General features: G+C 37.2%; 1 protein-coding gene across 1 annotated transcript in view; it reads left to right on the top strand.

Annotated features, from left to right (window-relative positions):
• Positions 1 to 15,872, top strand: part of ADSS (adenylosuccinate synthase) — a 42,625-nt gene that overhangs the window by 1,254 nt on the left and 25,499 nt on the right. The window contains exons 2-3 of the mRNA XM_009321263.1: positions 12,873 to 12,966; positions 15,022 to 15,124. Of these exons, the coding sequence (XP_009319538.1) occupies positions 12,873 to 12,966; positions 15,022 to 15,124 (197 nt within the window). The remainder of the gene's footprint in view (positions 1 to 12,872; positions 12,967 to 15,021; positions 15,125 to 15,872) is intronic.

Here is a 15,872-nt window from a genome sequence, read left to right as displayed (position 1 = left end):
AGGAAGGAGTTTTTCTTCCTTCTTTCTTCCCTTTCCTGTTGATGGCTGTGCTGTCTGGGTCTCCTCCCATGCACTGACTCTGGCACTTGAACACTGCTGTAAGTTGATTTAACTCGCCAAAATGGCAGGAAACTATTTTTTATTGGATTTACTTTCTACCATTTTAGTAAATAAAACTGAATTTAATTGGCTCAGAGGACCTTGATGAAAAGAGGAGCCCAGGACAGGGTAAGCACAAAGAACAGTTTCTCAGAACGAGAGGGGAAAATAGGCATATTCTCTTTCAGTGGTACTGAGCTATTAAATCATCTTGCGATGTACGCAAGCATATTCTTGATGTTTTTGTTACTGGTGGTAAATTAGAGTATGACCGTTGTGCTTTTCGTAGTGGTACAAGTCCAGAAAGAAAGATTGTAACACACTTAGTCTGCCCCTTGCTAATACCAGCTTTCTGTAATCGGAACTTCTGATTCTTATTTCACTGTCATAGTCTTATTCATTCTAGGATGGTTCTTTCTGTTCATCATGCCACAGAGTCGCTAGAATGCCTGTGGATGAGATCAAATATTTCTAGCGTGTTCTTGTGAAAAATTTATTAGTACAACTGTTTTCTTGGAGGACTTGGGAAGTTGCTGTAGCAGGTCTAAATGTCTTGGAAACTTGCGTTATATTTGCAGTGAAACACTCTTGTGTAGCTTTCATATCACTGTCCCTGGTTCTGTGCAGATGCAGAACATAAGAATGGTCCTGTCCCAGAAGCGAGAACTGACTATCGCTTACTTTTACAATGCCTGTAAAGGCACTGCAGGAAGTTGTGCTCTAAAATCTATGGCCATACCTTCTTGTCTCCTAGGTAGCAGGTGTGCTAATGACTTCAGTCACTTTTTTGACTAGCTGACTATAGCATCTGGAATGAGGTTCTTAGGTACGATTAGCTGAATGAGTGTGTCAAGAAATAAGTTCTATTATGGCTCTACAGTGTCTAAATACCACCCTCCAAAGTATTTTATCTTAGATTTAGAGGTCATTGAAAGGAGTCTTGTGCTCAGAGCAAGAGAATGGTATTTTCTTTTCAGGAGACAGATTCACATTTATCAGAAGTAGTATTATGGTTTCAAAAACAACTGTTTGAAGAGACTAAAATTAAAATACATCCAGGGGCTGCGTGTATGTAGTTGCTAATGCAACTGCACTGGCAACTGTGGTAGTTTCGTGAGGACGCTGCTAGTACAGAGGGTTCAGATGCAGTTAATACAAACATATCTACATGACAGGCAAAGTACATACTTGTTCTTCCACTGTTAAATTTGAATTGGTCTTCATTTACCTCTAGGACGTATCTGGTAAAATGATAGTATTGATAAAACAAATGCATTGGTGAGACTTTTGCACTTAAACCTACATCTGGTCTTCAGTGGCTTACAGAGCAAAGTCTGTTTACCTGCTATCACATAAATTGTAGTCCAGACGGTAAAATAGAGCAGGAATTGGTTTGAGATTCAGGAGTAGTTGCCAGAAAAACTGTGCTTTTGTGTTTTTTGATTGACATGTTTTCCTCTTAGCAAGCAGCTAGCCTTGCTGCTGTCAAACCTGGCAATTTTTAAAAGTATACATTGTATTTTTGTCAATTGCACAGGTAATGGAAAGTTAAAGGAAAACCTTTCTTGTTCTGATTAAGGGACTTCCTACCATTGCAGAATGCAACCAAATTAGAGAATTTAATTACCAGAGTCTAATTTGTCAGTGGGTATAGGAATGGCAAGTTAATGCAAGCAAATTATTTTAGATAATCATTTTCTCAAACAGTACCAAAATACGCTATGTATCTCTTATATTAACACCATCCCCTCCACCCAATCTACCAGTGTATGCAGTACAGCAAAAAAATGTAATGTCTGCACTACATGAGTCTGTTCTCATTTACTCATTTCATCAACAAATTTTCGGTCACTTCCTGTTCTTACTGTTGGAGGTAGCTGATTTATTCAGGGTGAATAAATTCAGTTTATTCACACACAGGTAAATAGATTTCTAAGTCTTCAAATTATTTTTAAGCCATGCTCCCTGTGCTAAATAATCCTATTTTCCTGCTTCTTCAGTTCTATTGTACATCTTGTTACTACTTCAAAACAGAATTGCAGCTTCTTACCAAATCTTCTTAGCTGATTTCAGTATGGTCTGCCCGTGACTTACCATTACTGCTCTGCCTGCTGTGGGGTCACAGGATTCCTACTCCTGAACTGCTAATGCATGGTAATTGCAATGTGGGGATTTGTTGTACTCCCTTTTCCTCTTCCTCCCCCCAAACAACAGTGTGTAGAGTGATGCACTGCTGATCACTTGATATGTGGCAATTACAGTGCAACAATTAGTAGAGAAGTTTTCAGTGCGCAGATTCTTGTGGTTAAGCAGTTACCACTGATCAGCTGATAACTGCTGACTGAAGTCCTCAGACCAATGCTGCCTAATACCTCCATATCACTAGTCTGTATATAGCCACTTTTTTTTTTTAACTGGAATTTTCTTATCTTCCATTCACCAAGCCCACTTTTTTTTTCTTTTTCTAAATATTCTCATTTGAAAAGGTGTTTTAGTCTAGAGCCTTTGCAGGCCATGCAGAATTAGGAATAGCAGAATCAGTAGCTGTAGCTATTGGTGCTTTTTTAGCTGCTCAGGCATTTGATACGAGATGTCTAGCTAGAGCTCTCTTTTTTTTTTTTTTTTTTTAAAGTGCTGGGTGAACTTTTGGACCTTGTAGTGGTTGGTGGCATGCCAACAACGTGCTCTGGTGAGGAAAGAGAGGTCAGTAAAATGAGTTCTTTGGCCTGCCCCATCAGTGAGTCATATGCTTTACAGACCTGCTTTAGAGCATCACTGGCAGGTGATCTCTTGTTATTGTAAACAATCACACAATGTCTAAGTTATTTCGAACAGAAGAACAGTTGAAATCTGATTTTCCAGTTCATGAAGTTTGTACAATTAACAAAGGAGATCTTAATAGCACTAAAGAGCAAATTACACCTTGATCTACTGATTTCTTATTGTTTTTTCAATCGTACTGTTACTACAAAAGCTTACTGTGTTTGATTGGTTAAGATGCAGTACTCTATAGCAGCTTATTAAGATTTCAAATACATTTTTTTATTTCTACTGTACTACCTCACACGTTTGGAAGATGTTCTCTGTAAATATTCCCAAAGTCACTTTTTGTTTTGTTCATATCCCTTCTTAAATATTCTTGTGAAATGTAGCAAACATCGGTAGGGTGTTTCGTGCACTGAAGCAATGTAGTGCTGGACCAATCTGTGCTTTCAACATTTTTCTTGTTTCTTATCTGCCTGCCTTACTTGATCTTTTATCTCTTAGGGAGAGATTGGTCTTTATTCTGGACTTAGGTAGGGAACAGGATTCATTATCCAACGTGTGTAGGCATTGCAACGGTATAAGGTTCTGCAGATCAGGTGAAACTAAGCCAAAACCAGTTCTAAAGAGTCTTTCTGAATATTGCCTTTCAATAGCAGTTCCTCAGAGCAAGTTCTATCGGTATAGAGAAATGTATGGAGTTTTTGGAGATTAATAGATTTAAGTAAAGTTAATGTTTTCTTTTATTTGTTAGGAGAAAACAGGTGAATGTGTAAAACATAATGTACTTATGCTGTCATATTCTGCCTCAAACCACGCTCTTGATCTTGTTCGGATGCAACAATTCTTGTAGTACACATTCAAAAATTTTTAGAGTCTAGCCAAAGTTTTAGAAACTTTTATTAAGTGTGTAACATGATGGCTTGTTGAACTAGGTTTAGGTCTTACAAATATGAATGGATTGTCAAGGAAGAAAATTGCTAGCTGCTGGATGTTGTTCATACTGAAATCCAGGAGTAGGTTATACAGTAGAGTTTGTTAGCTGCTAATGCATTGAGGGCAGAGGGGGGAGAAAGCAAGAAATTAATCACAAAATCTGGGATGTGAGAGAATGAATTAGTTATCGAAACCTTGCTTTTTTTTTTTTAAAGGGGATGATTTGCAATCTGAAGTTCAATATAGATTTTTGGCAATTTGTATTGAAATAAGAAGCAAATAGCCTAGTAATTGCAAAGCTATGTCTAGTTAGTGTGCATCATAGAGGTTCAGGTATGTCTCTTCACTAGACTGATCAACTTTTTAAGGGTGTGTTCAGCATTCCCAGAATCTGATTGTGGCAAGAAGGAGCCTTTCTTATGTTTCTTGTAAGTAATGGTAGTACCCAGCTTTCTTGATGTATTTTTGACTTTTCATCTAAGAGTTAAATGAAAATGTTTACAACCATATGATGCCAAAGCAACATTGACTTGCTTCTTGCCCAACTTGGCAGTCACTTGTATAGCTAGCTCAGAAACAACAGTGGTTGCCCTGAGCTAAAAGTGAATGCTGGAATGTGGTAGCAATAAAAGTAAACTGCAGAAAAAATTATGCACACACACATCTGATGGGGAGGGTTGAAAGGAGTGTATGGCTTCTTCCTTAACGTAGCATGAGATAACATCTCTTTAAACTAGACAACTAATTTCTATTCTAGAGGAGATATCTTGAAAGACTTCTTTGCTCTACCCTGAGGCATCATATTTTTGAGATAGACAACTTGGCATGATCACGTCATAAGAAAAGGCAGTGATTGTCATCGTAGACTTTTTGGGTAGATAGTTCTCTTAAATGTATATGTCAGTATTTCAGAGCTGCTCTAAATACTTTTGTATTTAGTATCAGTATAGAGAGCCATTCATAATATGCTTTTAATAGTAATTTCAGTCTGCTTTTCTAATAAACCTTTTTTTCTCTATGCACCTCCACTGTTAGGTAAAGTTGCAGTAGCATGGACCGGTCTAAGCAGTTATGAGAGTACTGCTGTAGGTGAGGCATCAGGGTTTGAACTGCTCTCTTGCCTTGATGTGTTCAAAATGGATTTAACTGTTCTGGTTATTATACTAGCGTCTAGTCTGCCCTTGACTAATGAAGATATGCTCTGAAAATAAAATGCTTATTTTCAACTTATGTAGATCTAAAGTGAAGAAACATATGCTGCTGTTCCTCCATCTTAGTTTCAAATGTATTATATTTTTTATGTGTTCCTGCAGTGATTTCTTACTTGCGTGTTCTACTTATGTGTGTACACATGCCTCATACTTAAGTGTATGCTTCCTTGGCTGGCACACATGGCACACATTTACTCTTGCTCTTTGTGCTCTACGCAAAGGTTTTAAAAAGCAGAGAATGTCTTATTGTCTTTTTTTTTGTTTTTTTACGAGGAGTAGTGTTTTTTACTTTCAGTTTATGAACAAGCAATTCTGTTTTCCTTTTTGGTTTTGCTGATTATCCAAGTGGGTACATTAATGTTTCCGATTAGACTGTTCGCACTTTTTTTCAAAAAAAGGAAGGGAAAACCCCAAAGTTTGAAGCTAGAATGAATTTAAGATTAAGGGTTTTTCAGTGAATGATGGATGTATTAAGTGTGTACACTTTTTCTGGAAGAGGCCCATGTACCAGGAAAATGGAAGAGCTGCAAATCTTTCTCCCTTAAATTGGAAGGACAAGTGGTCAAGTCCTTTGCATACTTTTCAGGTAAATCGGTGAGATTGGCTGCAAACCCAGGAGCATGGAACTTTTCTGAGCAAACTCACCAGAGGAAAAAGTTCTGGTTCAGGATCTGTCTATAAGCATTTGAGTATGACTTTGTGTCATTTTCGGAGTCTTTTTGGAAAATGAGATTCCATTCTCTGTCGTTGGCTTCACTTGGCTTCAGATGAGCTCTTAGGTTAGCAGGCATTGCATATAAAACATACTGGAGCTTGTAACTCCCAGGTTGATTTTTTTTGTTTGTTTATTTGTTTTTTAATTTAAAATTTTTACGTCCTTGGTAAACATTAATATTGTTGAAGTATATTTATGGAAAGCCAAATAAGTTATTCTTGAATAAATGACTTCTTAGGAAACATTCTGGTTGTACCTTCATATTTAGCAAAACCCAAAACAAAACCCCAGGCGGTGCTTATTTCAACTTCAGTGTTCTGTTAGCTGAGTTTTGGTAGTGGCTGGTTAAGCACTGTAAACCTGAAGTCTTACCTGATAAACTTTCTTGCACTATTTTAATTCAGCAAGAAAATAATCTTTTTGTCTAAAAAGAGCATCTCTCTTTAATGCTGACAATAAAGACCATAATGCAAAAAGGTTGGTGAAGTAGTCATCAATTAGACTTTCTGAAGACAGGCATAGCTCATTACTATTTTGTCAAATTAACTTCATTAAATTATCAAGACTCTGCCATAACTCCAAAAAAGATTGGTTCTTATTTGTCCAGTGAATCAGCTCAATGCATGAATGTTCCTTGGGGGCTTTTGACTAGTACAACAATGCAATTCCAGAAGAAAAATTGCTGTTAAATATTATTATGAATGCTCCTTCTCTATGCTTTATACATGATTTGGAAGCTGTTCTCCATGGGCAGAATGTAATAAGCTAAAGAGCTCTTGTGCTAAGGGAAGGTTCAAAGTGAGAAGACTTGTCTTGCTTCAAGGTTGTTCATACATTCTTTTGATCTTACCAGTTTGGCTCCAGAATACACCTTTCTAAGAGTTACACTTCTAAAAATTGTTTCAGTCTTCAGAGCTGTAAGGAAAAAAAATCATAGAACTGTAGTCAGGTACTTGCATTAATATTGTTGCTAGTTCTACTCAGTTCTTTACCCAAAATACTTTAGCTGGCAGTTAAGATATTTAAAAGCTATAGAATGCAAGAGAAAATAAGCCATTTTGCATAGATAGAGGAAGTGTTGACATTATTTACCTTAAAATTACCGTAGATGTTCTATTAGAAATACTGTTCAGTCAATATATTTAAAATGTAGTCCTCTGATACTATTGATTAGTCTTCAGTATGTTTTCCAGTGATACCACAATACTGTACCATGGTCCAGACAGTAACTGGTGTGTTTGTGTTGTGTGCATGAGTGTATTGTTTGTGGTAACTATTGCCTTCCAGTGCTTTGATAGTGTTTTTTGGCTAGCAGGAGTCACTTGTTTGATTTATTGAAATTTCAAGCTTCTTTCCAGTAAAATGTCAACGAGCAGATAATGACTTTTTTCCTCCCAAATTAGTATTTTCAGGCACTTAATACTATTGCAAAAAGGGTGTTTCCTAAGAACGTTTATCAAATGGCCCCCAGATGTACAATACTTGCAGCTGCCTTTGCTATCTTATGTCCCCTCTGTGCATGTGTAACTGATTCTGTTCACGTTTGCCAGGACAGGTACGTTTTAGAATAGTAAGTTGTTTTGTGTGTAGTACTGACCAACCTATTTAAATTGAATATATGGATGCAGATTCTTGGGTGTGGTGCTTACACTGAGAAGGATTTTTAGGCTACTTAATTTTCTCTAGCAAGCTGAAGAAAAAACCCAATTTTTTTTGTTGTTTGCTTTAAAAAAAAAAATCTTTGAGCAGTTTACCACTGTAAAAGGAATATTTCATAGGGAATGTTTTTTGGAATGAGGCTTCTAGAAAGCGGGTAAATACGGGGTTTTGTTACCAGGATTGCTGTCATTGTAACAGTACTTGTGTGATAATTTATCTATTAGTATGCACCTTTCTGTCAGAGTCCTGTATACTTAGCTGTTCTACATGTTGAATAGCTTGGATATTTCAAGATTACCAGCTAGTGGTTAGGCACCATATACTTTTTCAAGGAAGTGATTTAAGCATACGGCACAAATAAAATTGGAATAATGTCTTTTTAAAAAGTGTATGCATTTTGTTATCTTACAACAACAGGTTTTGCTTAAAATATTATAGATTGGGTAGTGATCTTGTGCCTGATCTTACTGTCACTATTCTACTTAGTGACTTAAAACACTCTAAAATAATAGTGTAATTTAATAGTGTCAGGATCAGGAAAGGAGAAAAAAAGGCTACTGTGTCTTAATCAGATTTTAAATTGTTCATCCTTCAGAGCATCAAACTAGAAAGTCCCTAAACTAAATCCATATACTGAAATGCATAGCTTCATGCTTGTTGTTCATGATGACTTTCACACTGTCTCTCCAAATGGAAAGAAATTTTTTCATTCCAATCCGACCGGCACCCTTTTGAGCTGGATATGTGCAGAAGTTTAAAAAAAAAAAAAACAACCACAACAACACAATAACCAAACAAACCCCCCAAAACAGACCAACAACTCTTTAAATAAAGAGTACTAGGAAACTTTCATGGCTGAGGTGTTGTTTTGTTTTGTTTCTTTTTGCACCAAGGCTATGATTAAAACAGCTGTTTCTAAGATGCCCAACTTCATAATTCCATGAATTGTTTGAACTGATATTGTTGGGGAAAAAATAGGTGTTTGGTTCTCCCTGCACTTTGAGCAAGCTCGTGTTTTCCCCTGTTATCAGCACAAATGTTCAGTGTCACCTGGTGGCAGTTACTCCTTCAGCATTGCTGGCAGCAGTGTAGGCAGCAACTGGTAATCTGAAAACTGGAGACTGGGTCCAACCATGAAACCAACCACCCTAACTTTCCTGTGTTGTTTCAAAGTCTTGAGCGACAACAGTGGGCCTAGGTATTGACTACAAGGCAAAGTCAAAAGTTAAGGAAGGACAACATTGTATTTGTAGTAATTTGTACTACAAAGTTCATGCTCCTGGCAGTTGAAAAGTTGGAGAAATTCAATTAGAGACACAATTTAACATTGTAATTTGGTAAAGCTGTGGGCTGCTGGAAGGGCTGATCCCTTGGTCACCCAAGAGTAGTTAGAGAGAGGAGAGAACTGTTTCAAATACTGCGTTGAAAGATACGAGGAGAAAAAATAGTGCAAGGAAAGGAGAAAGGACAAACAAACTGAATGTTTTTAATTTTTTTTAATCTACCTCAAAATACAGTGCTAAGAAGATTGCTAACTTCTGAAAATCCAATTTTGGAAACCTCAGACTATGCTAAAACTGCAGTGCTGTGCCTTGATAGAGATGCACAAATAAATGGTGCTATATCTAAGCAAAGTATGCTTGGGACTTCAGGAGTAGTAAGCCTGTGTTAGCCTCTTGATAGGAGTATAGTGTGTTGTTGCTGGTTCTTATTGCTCTTTGTTTTGGGTAGCTGCTTCGTTGCTAGATGGAGAATCTGTTTTATGTTCTGTTCTTTAGCAAAGCATGTGCCTATTTTTCCTATATACTCAGTTTTCTGTGATCAAATGAGCCCAAGTCCAGAGGCTGTTTTCTAACGTAAAGAAAACAGAAAGAGAAATGGTTTGGCTTTTTTTTTTTTTTAAATAGTGCTCTCTCTTCTAAGTGAGCTTTATTAGAACTTAAGGGAGATGATGTTTATATTCTTACCTAGATAGCCTAGTAATAACCTAATCTAGAGAGATATTTCAGTGTTAAATAAACAAAAGTTAAACATTATGCATACTAAATTTATGAAGTGCTTAGTCTCTGGTGTAATATTAACAAGAGCTGATTTTTTTTCCTAATCATTTCCAACAATATACTTCCAGTTCACAGTATTTGAATGCTAAGTGATGCAGCCTTTTGGGCAATAAACACCTGTTTTTCTGTCGTGTTTGTTGTCTGACTTTGTCCTTGGTGTGTTTCAGGGATGATGCTGTAGTAAGAAAATTTTCAGGTAACTGGCAGGTACCTTTTGGCATGACTTCCAGAATGAAAAGACTTAAAATAAAAAATGTTGGGATATTCAAGATTGTGTCTATTGAAATGAGACACTCACGGCATGTAAGGATTCTGCTGTATGTATCCAAACTTGAAGGATGTGTGCAGGAGTATACTTAAGTATGCAAAAAACAATTCATCTCCTCTGTGGTAATTGTACGTTTAAGAAAATAAATATACACAATTGTTGGTAGGATAAAAATCAGAATTAATTTTCAGTGATTAATGTTGAGAGTATTAGGAATTTTTTGTTATTTTTAAAGTTATAATTTTTTTCTTAATAGCTGTTTAAACTGACAGAGACATGAGGTTTAGGGAGGAGAGAGGAAAAAGGTTCTTAAATGAGTTTTAAGAGAAACAGTCTTATTTAGGTTCAAAATTTTGATTCTGCTGTTCTGGCAGATGATCGGAGGGTTTATAATACTGTATCTGATATCGTAACATCCTGTGAGATGCAGCAGTGAAAAAAGAAAAATTTTCACAAAAATGTTTTTAGGAAGCACTTAAAGAAACAAGTAGGGTGTTTGTGTGTGTGTGTGGTTTGTTTTGGTTTTTTTTTCCTTCTTAAAAATATGTTAGATGAGTGGGGTTAGATGACTCTTAGAGCATGGAAACCATGGAAGCAGAGGGAGAGAACACAAAACTTTATGAAGAAGGTTCAGTGGGTTTGTGTTTAGCAGGGACTTGGACCTTGAAAGCTCTCTTCTGGTCCCACCTATACTGCCTATCCTTTTTGGTCTTCTGCAAGTTTAACTTACCTAAAAATTGCTAAAAGGATCTTTCTTTTTTTCTTAAAGGGGCTCTCTTACTTGTCTTTTGCATTAGGTATTTGTGTTTTTGCTGTCTTTCAGAAAGCCTCTTTTGCATAATTTTGGAATAAAATACTGCATTGCAATACTAAGCAAGTAAAGTCTTGAGTCTGTTAGACATTCCTGACTACATCATGCTATTTTGTCTTACCGATTACCTTTCTTCTTAGTTTTTTTTTTTTTTTTTTTTTTTAATCCAGATGATATTATTTCCTCTTACTCTGGCAAAGCCAGCTCTGCCTTGGCTGCCTGACCTCCTCCATAGCCTGCATTCTGACTTCTGGAGGGGCTTCGTCTGCTACCATTCTGCAGAATGGGAAGAAAGCATCTCAGTGAAGAAGTTCCTTGTTCAGAGTGCCACTGGTGCCTTCTTGTACCTCTCATGTATAAGAAGTCATCTTTTTCCCCCCTCGATCCTTTTATGCAATCCATCTATTTGTAGCTGAATCCAGAGTTGCATTGCCCTAATGAGTGAGTATGTTGGCTATGGTACGCTTCTTGGCTCAGCTGAAGGACATCTTGCTGTTGTGCAGGGAGAAAGGGAAAAGGAGCCACTGCTACGTGCACGTAGTGTATTCCAGACTGAGCAAGAGCATCTTTTAGTCTTGCTGCGCGCTTGGCGTCTTTGTTTCTGTTGGCCCAAGGTAGGTGTTCCAGTTTTCACATGGTTGGGAGAGAACTGTTGTAGTTTGGGTACATAGAAGGTTACCGAGATATGGTAGACCGATTACTATATTTAGTTAACTAGGCAGTATTGCCAGCCTCAAGCAATGACTTGTATATCTTGATTTCCCTCTGGCAAAAGCTTTATACAATGCATTGAAGATCATTTGAGCATGAACTTTGTTTAACTAATAGTGAAAATAAATTCCACAGTTAGTTCTCCATTAATAATCTTTAAACATTTGAATCAAAGGAGTGTTAGCTTGAATGACCTAACTGGTCCCATTTGGTTTAGTGTGATGCGGGAGGAGGAGTGAGAAATCCAGATGGAAAGCACTGAAGCCGGGAGTGACTTCATCAGTTTATACCTTGAATTATGCCCAGAGGCAACAGTTGCCTACATTATGAAGATGTTGGCATTATCAGTTTCTGGAGGAGGAAAAAAAAACCAACAAACCAACCCCCATAACCTAAAAACAACCCACCCCTCCACCCCAGCACCACTAGAACTCTGAGTTCAGGTTTCTGTAATTAGAATTGTTTACCAAACCCATGTTGTGCAATGTCTGAGCACACAACATGTGTACACTTTACTGCTAGTTCACTGTAAGTGTACAGTGTGAACCATTCTTTTAATATATTACAATTCCTAACTGTGTAACTATACACTTGCACTTCTGCAGTTAGGGTAGAGCTTACCTGTAAATCAACAGCAGAATTTTGAAAACGGAATTAATGAAATGCTGTTGTTTAATGCTCTCCTAAAATATGGTTTGAAATTAAAAATATTTTTCAAAATGACACATTTTGACAGAATGACATCCAAAGCAGGATAGGGACTGACTTAATGTTCTACCGGACGGCTGCTATCAATAGCACTTTTGGGATTGAATCTTTTCATATTGTAGGCATCATAGTATTATAAACAAGTAAATTCTGAGATTCAAATTTCACTCTAATCTGAAAACAAGCACTTGGAAACCTTGAGTGCATTCAGAGGGCAATTGATCACACACAATGTCAAGTTTTCTACTTTAGTCTCTAGCAAAATCCCTTAAAGTGTAACTGCTCACACTAACACATAGAAGTATATACAACTAGCTTGCTTCTAGATGAAGTGTGAGCTATATTGCACATGTTTTTCAAGGTTTAAAAGGTAAAATGCCATTTTTATTCTATCAGCCATGGGGTATTTTTCAGTGAGCACAGAACCAACACATCAGCAGTGCAAGGGGGAGAAATCTTGACATCACCAAGACCCAGCAGCTATGTTCTCATGATTAACAGAGTCTGAGTCTGCGTGCTGTACACCTTACTCAAGCAGACGTGACTGCTGAACTTTAAGTTACCATGTCTGAATGGCACCAGTAACTTGGCAAACTTTAAGAGACTAAGAATTTATTGTTAATCATGACCTAACCTTTGCAATGGCCAGTTTCTCTTTACTGGACTTTTATGATGCTAGAAAACTTTTTTTTTTTAAATAAATTGAGAAGCAAAACATGAAATTAAGTCATCATTAGTAGGGGATTTCAAATGAATAGTCATTCACTAATCTTAGTGTTGCTTATGGGTTAGTCCAGTTTATTTATGCTGCAGTGGGAGAGTTTGGACTTGTCTTCCCATTTGTAAATGGGAAGTACTTCGGTGTTGTACTTAGACCTATTTATTGAATTTTCATTTAACGCGCTTCAGTGCTCATGTTAATTTTGTCCAGACTGATATTACTAGTGGATGTAATAGAAAGGAATAATTTGAAGGAATCTGATGAGGAAGAAGATACCTACCACTTTCAGCAGATGTACTTGACTGTAAATGCTACTTTAGTACACAACTGTTCTTTCTTCCCTAAGAAAGGTTTTGCTTAGGTTCTCAAACACTGAGTAGAAAACCAATGCCTTTTCTTACTAAAAAAAGCTTGTATATTTTATGTATAGTTCGTAGAACTTAATAGTTCATAGAATATTACCTAGTTTTGGAGTAACTTGCAGTAGCTCAGGAGTATCATCATTGCATTTCAAAAATAGTTGTAAATGATCTACCAGCTAATGTCGCTAGTTAAAATGCTTTTAAATCAAAGATACAACTGTAGAGTTGGTAGTCTGCTAAATAATCTTTCTCAACAGCTACTGTTGGATAGAAAGGATGGGAGAAGGAGGAGGAAGGTTATTCCTGAACATTTATTATTTTCTTAAAGCAAGGCTTTCAAGTTTATTCTTTTATTTATGCATTCAATGTGTTTCACGTGTACTGTGAATTGAAAATTTGACATTCTCTGATTAAGTCAGATCAGTTGCAGTGAAAACCATCTGCATTCAGAAATATTTACAACTTCTTCAAGGTACTGTTCACTACATGGAAAAACTCTATATTACTAAATCATTTAAACTTTTCTTAAATTCAGACATTTCCTTTGTTGGATGAAGGTTTGTAAGTCTTCCCTCTGTTTCCAAAGAAGGTGGAACGGCTGTAAATCCTCAAATAAATAATGCTGAAATTATGAGAATTTTCATTGCTAACTTCACTGAGGTTAGGCTTTTACCTGTGGCAGATGTGTTTATATACTGGCACAAATGTTTGATACCTAAGAATATTCTTTATTTGTAATGTCAGATATATGGCTTTATGTATTGTATTCTTGCTTTGTAAATGTTGTAGTAGTGAGTAGCTGTTGAGTCCATTGCTTAGAAAAGATCTTCTGTGATACATTATTCTGAAATATTTCAGATTTAGAATTCCATAGATTAATATTTCGTATAGTTTCTTTTTTCTTCTTCTTTTCATATAATGCCTTTCTTCAGTCTTGTGCTGAAAGAAGGCTTAGATTAAAAGTCTTCCCTTTAAGGCTTTCCTTCTATGGAGCAGTTTGTTTATTTCCAGTGCAAGTTGCCTGTAAAGGATGTTCCTGTAGTTACGACAAACAGAACCATTTTGTATGTAAGCTTGTCTTGCACAAATGACTCAAGCTTACACTCTCTTGTGACTATTTTCAAAAGTACAACGAACAAGAACTGGGGGTATTTGGTAACTATTTTGTAATCTTTTTAGTTTCATAAGCCTATCTTGACCCTCTTTAAGACTTGGTCACAGGCTTCTTTTTGTGTTTTAGACATATTTCACAGTTTAATAAATCTCAATACTCTCTTTGTGGTAATGAAAAAAGCTACAAATGTTGAGTGTTAGTTTGATGTAAATGGTTGCCTGTAACTTATGAAACCACAATCTCTTAGTTGCCTCTAGATTCACTCCTTAACAGCACGTTTCAGATATAAATGACTTGTACTATCACAGACCTCTCTTTTCGCTGAGGAGGTATAGAATGAACAAGTTAACTTTGGTTACTATTCATAGAAAACATAGAAAACAACAAGCCTGCACGTTGCCAAACAGCTAGACTTATCTTTCCCAATAACTGTATGGTTTTATATACTCAGTTTAACTGGTGGGTTTTTTTTCTTTGCTAAGATTGCAGTTCCACTTTTAATACTTACTCTCCATAACTGTAATAGGAACTTAGTAAAACTGATGATGGCTTTTAGAATTGTTTGCATGTTCTAGAATATTTATGCTTCTGTCCAATAATTTTTAGAAACATTTTAATCTTATTCCAAGCTCTTGTACCTTCGATGAACCAAAATACTGTCCAAAGTCTATTATGACAATACTGATGTTGAAATTATAGAGTTTGAGAAAACAAGTTTGGCTGATTTCCTGGAAGAAGGAGATCTCTGAAATATCTTTTGTCAGTAACAGAAATGAAAGCTGCAGAATTGGAGCTGGAATCAGTTTATTCCATCTCTATACTGTGTGATCATGTCTTTAGTATCAAAAACTATTAACACTTTTTTTTTCCTTTCCCCCCTCAGGGAGGCAATAATGCAGGGCATACAGTTGTTGTCGATTCTGTGGAGTATGACTTTCATCTTCTGCCAAGTGGGATCATCAATCCAAAAGTCACTGCATTCATTGGTAAGTGGGACTTCTCTAAAACGAGATGGTAACCACCCGATCCCTATCCCTGAGTGAGCTGTGAGATATGCAAAAAGATTTCAGTTGTCATCCAGGTGAGCACATTGTCACCTGGCTGCTCCGATGCTGGGATAATGGGGCCAGTAGCCTGGAATTAGATGGTAGGGAAGCCAAGCAGCTGGGATTCCTTTCTAGGGAAGGGGGCATTGACAAAGCGATTGGAAAAGGGACACGAGTCCTCAGGCTCTGGAGGCGATTCCTGTCAGCGGTGAAGGAAAGGTATCCCTTCAAGGAAGATGTTATGTGTCACCCCAAGTGGACCACCATGGAGAGGGGTATCCAGTACCTGAGGGAACTAGCCATGCTGGAGGTGATTTATGATGACCTGGACAACAAGCAGTTATCCAAAGGTCTAGGTGAAGTCAAGTGCATGCGACCCATGTGGTGGAAGTTTGTACGGAGCATACCATTGTCGTATGCCAACTCATTGGCAGTAATGACCTGGAAAGACGGAGAGGGACAAATAGTGGATGAATTGGCTGGCCAATTCCGGCAACATGAAGAAAGTCTCTCTTCCTCCCTATGGACCTGCATCTTGGCTGTGGTGAAACTGTTCTGGGAGTTCCAACGATTCAAAGAGGATATGTCCTACTCCCCACCTGTACAGACCAATATCTCAGCCATTAGGAGTAAGCATTCCTCTGCTCAAGAGAGAGGATATAGTGGATACACAGCAAACGCCACCCTG

Source organism: Pygoscelis adeliae, unplaced genomic scaffold (assembly GCF_000699105.1).
Source record: "Pygoscelis adeliae isolate BGI_AS28 unplaced genomic scaffold, ASM69910v1 Scaffold463, whole genome shotgun sequence".
NCBI classification, from domain to species: domain Eukaryota; kingdom Metazoa; phylum Chordata; class Aves; order Sphenisciformes; family Spheniscidae; genus Pygoscelis; species Pygoscelis adeliae.
The sequence above is the reverse complement of the archived record's forward strand: the minus strand, read 5'-3'. Positions and strand labels throughout refer to the sequence as shown.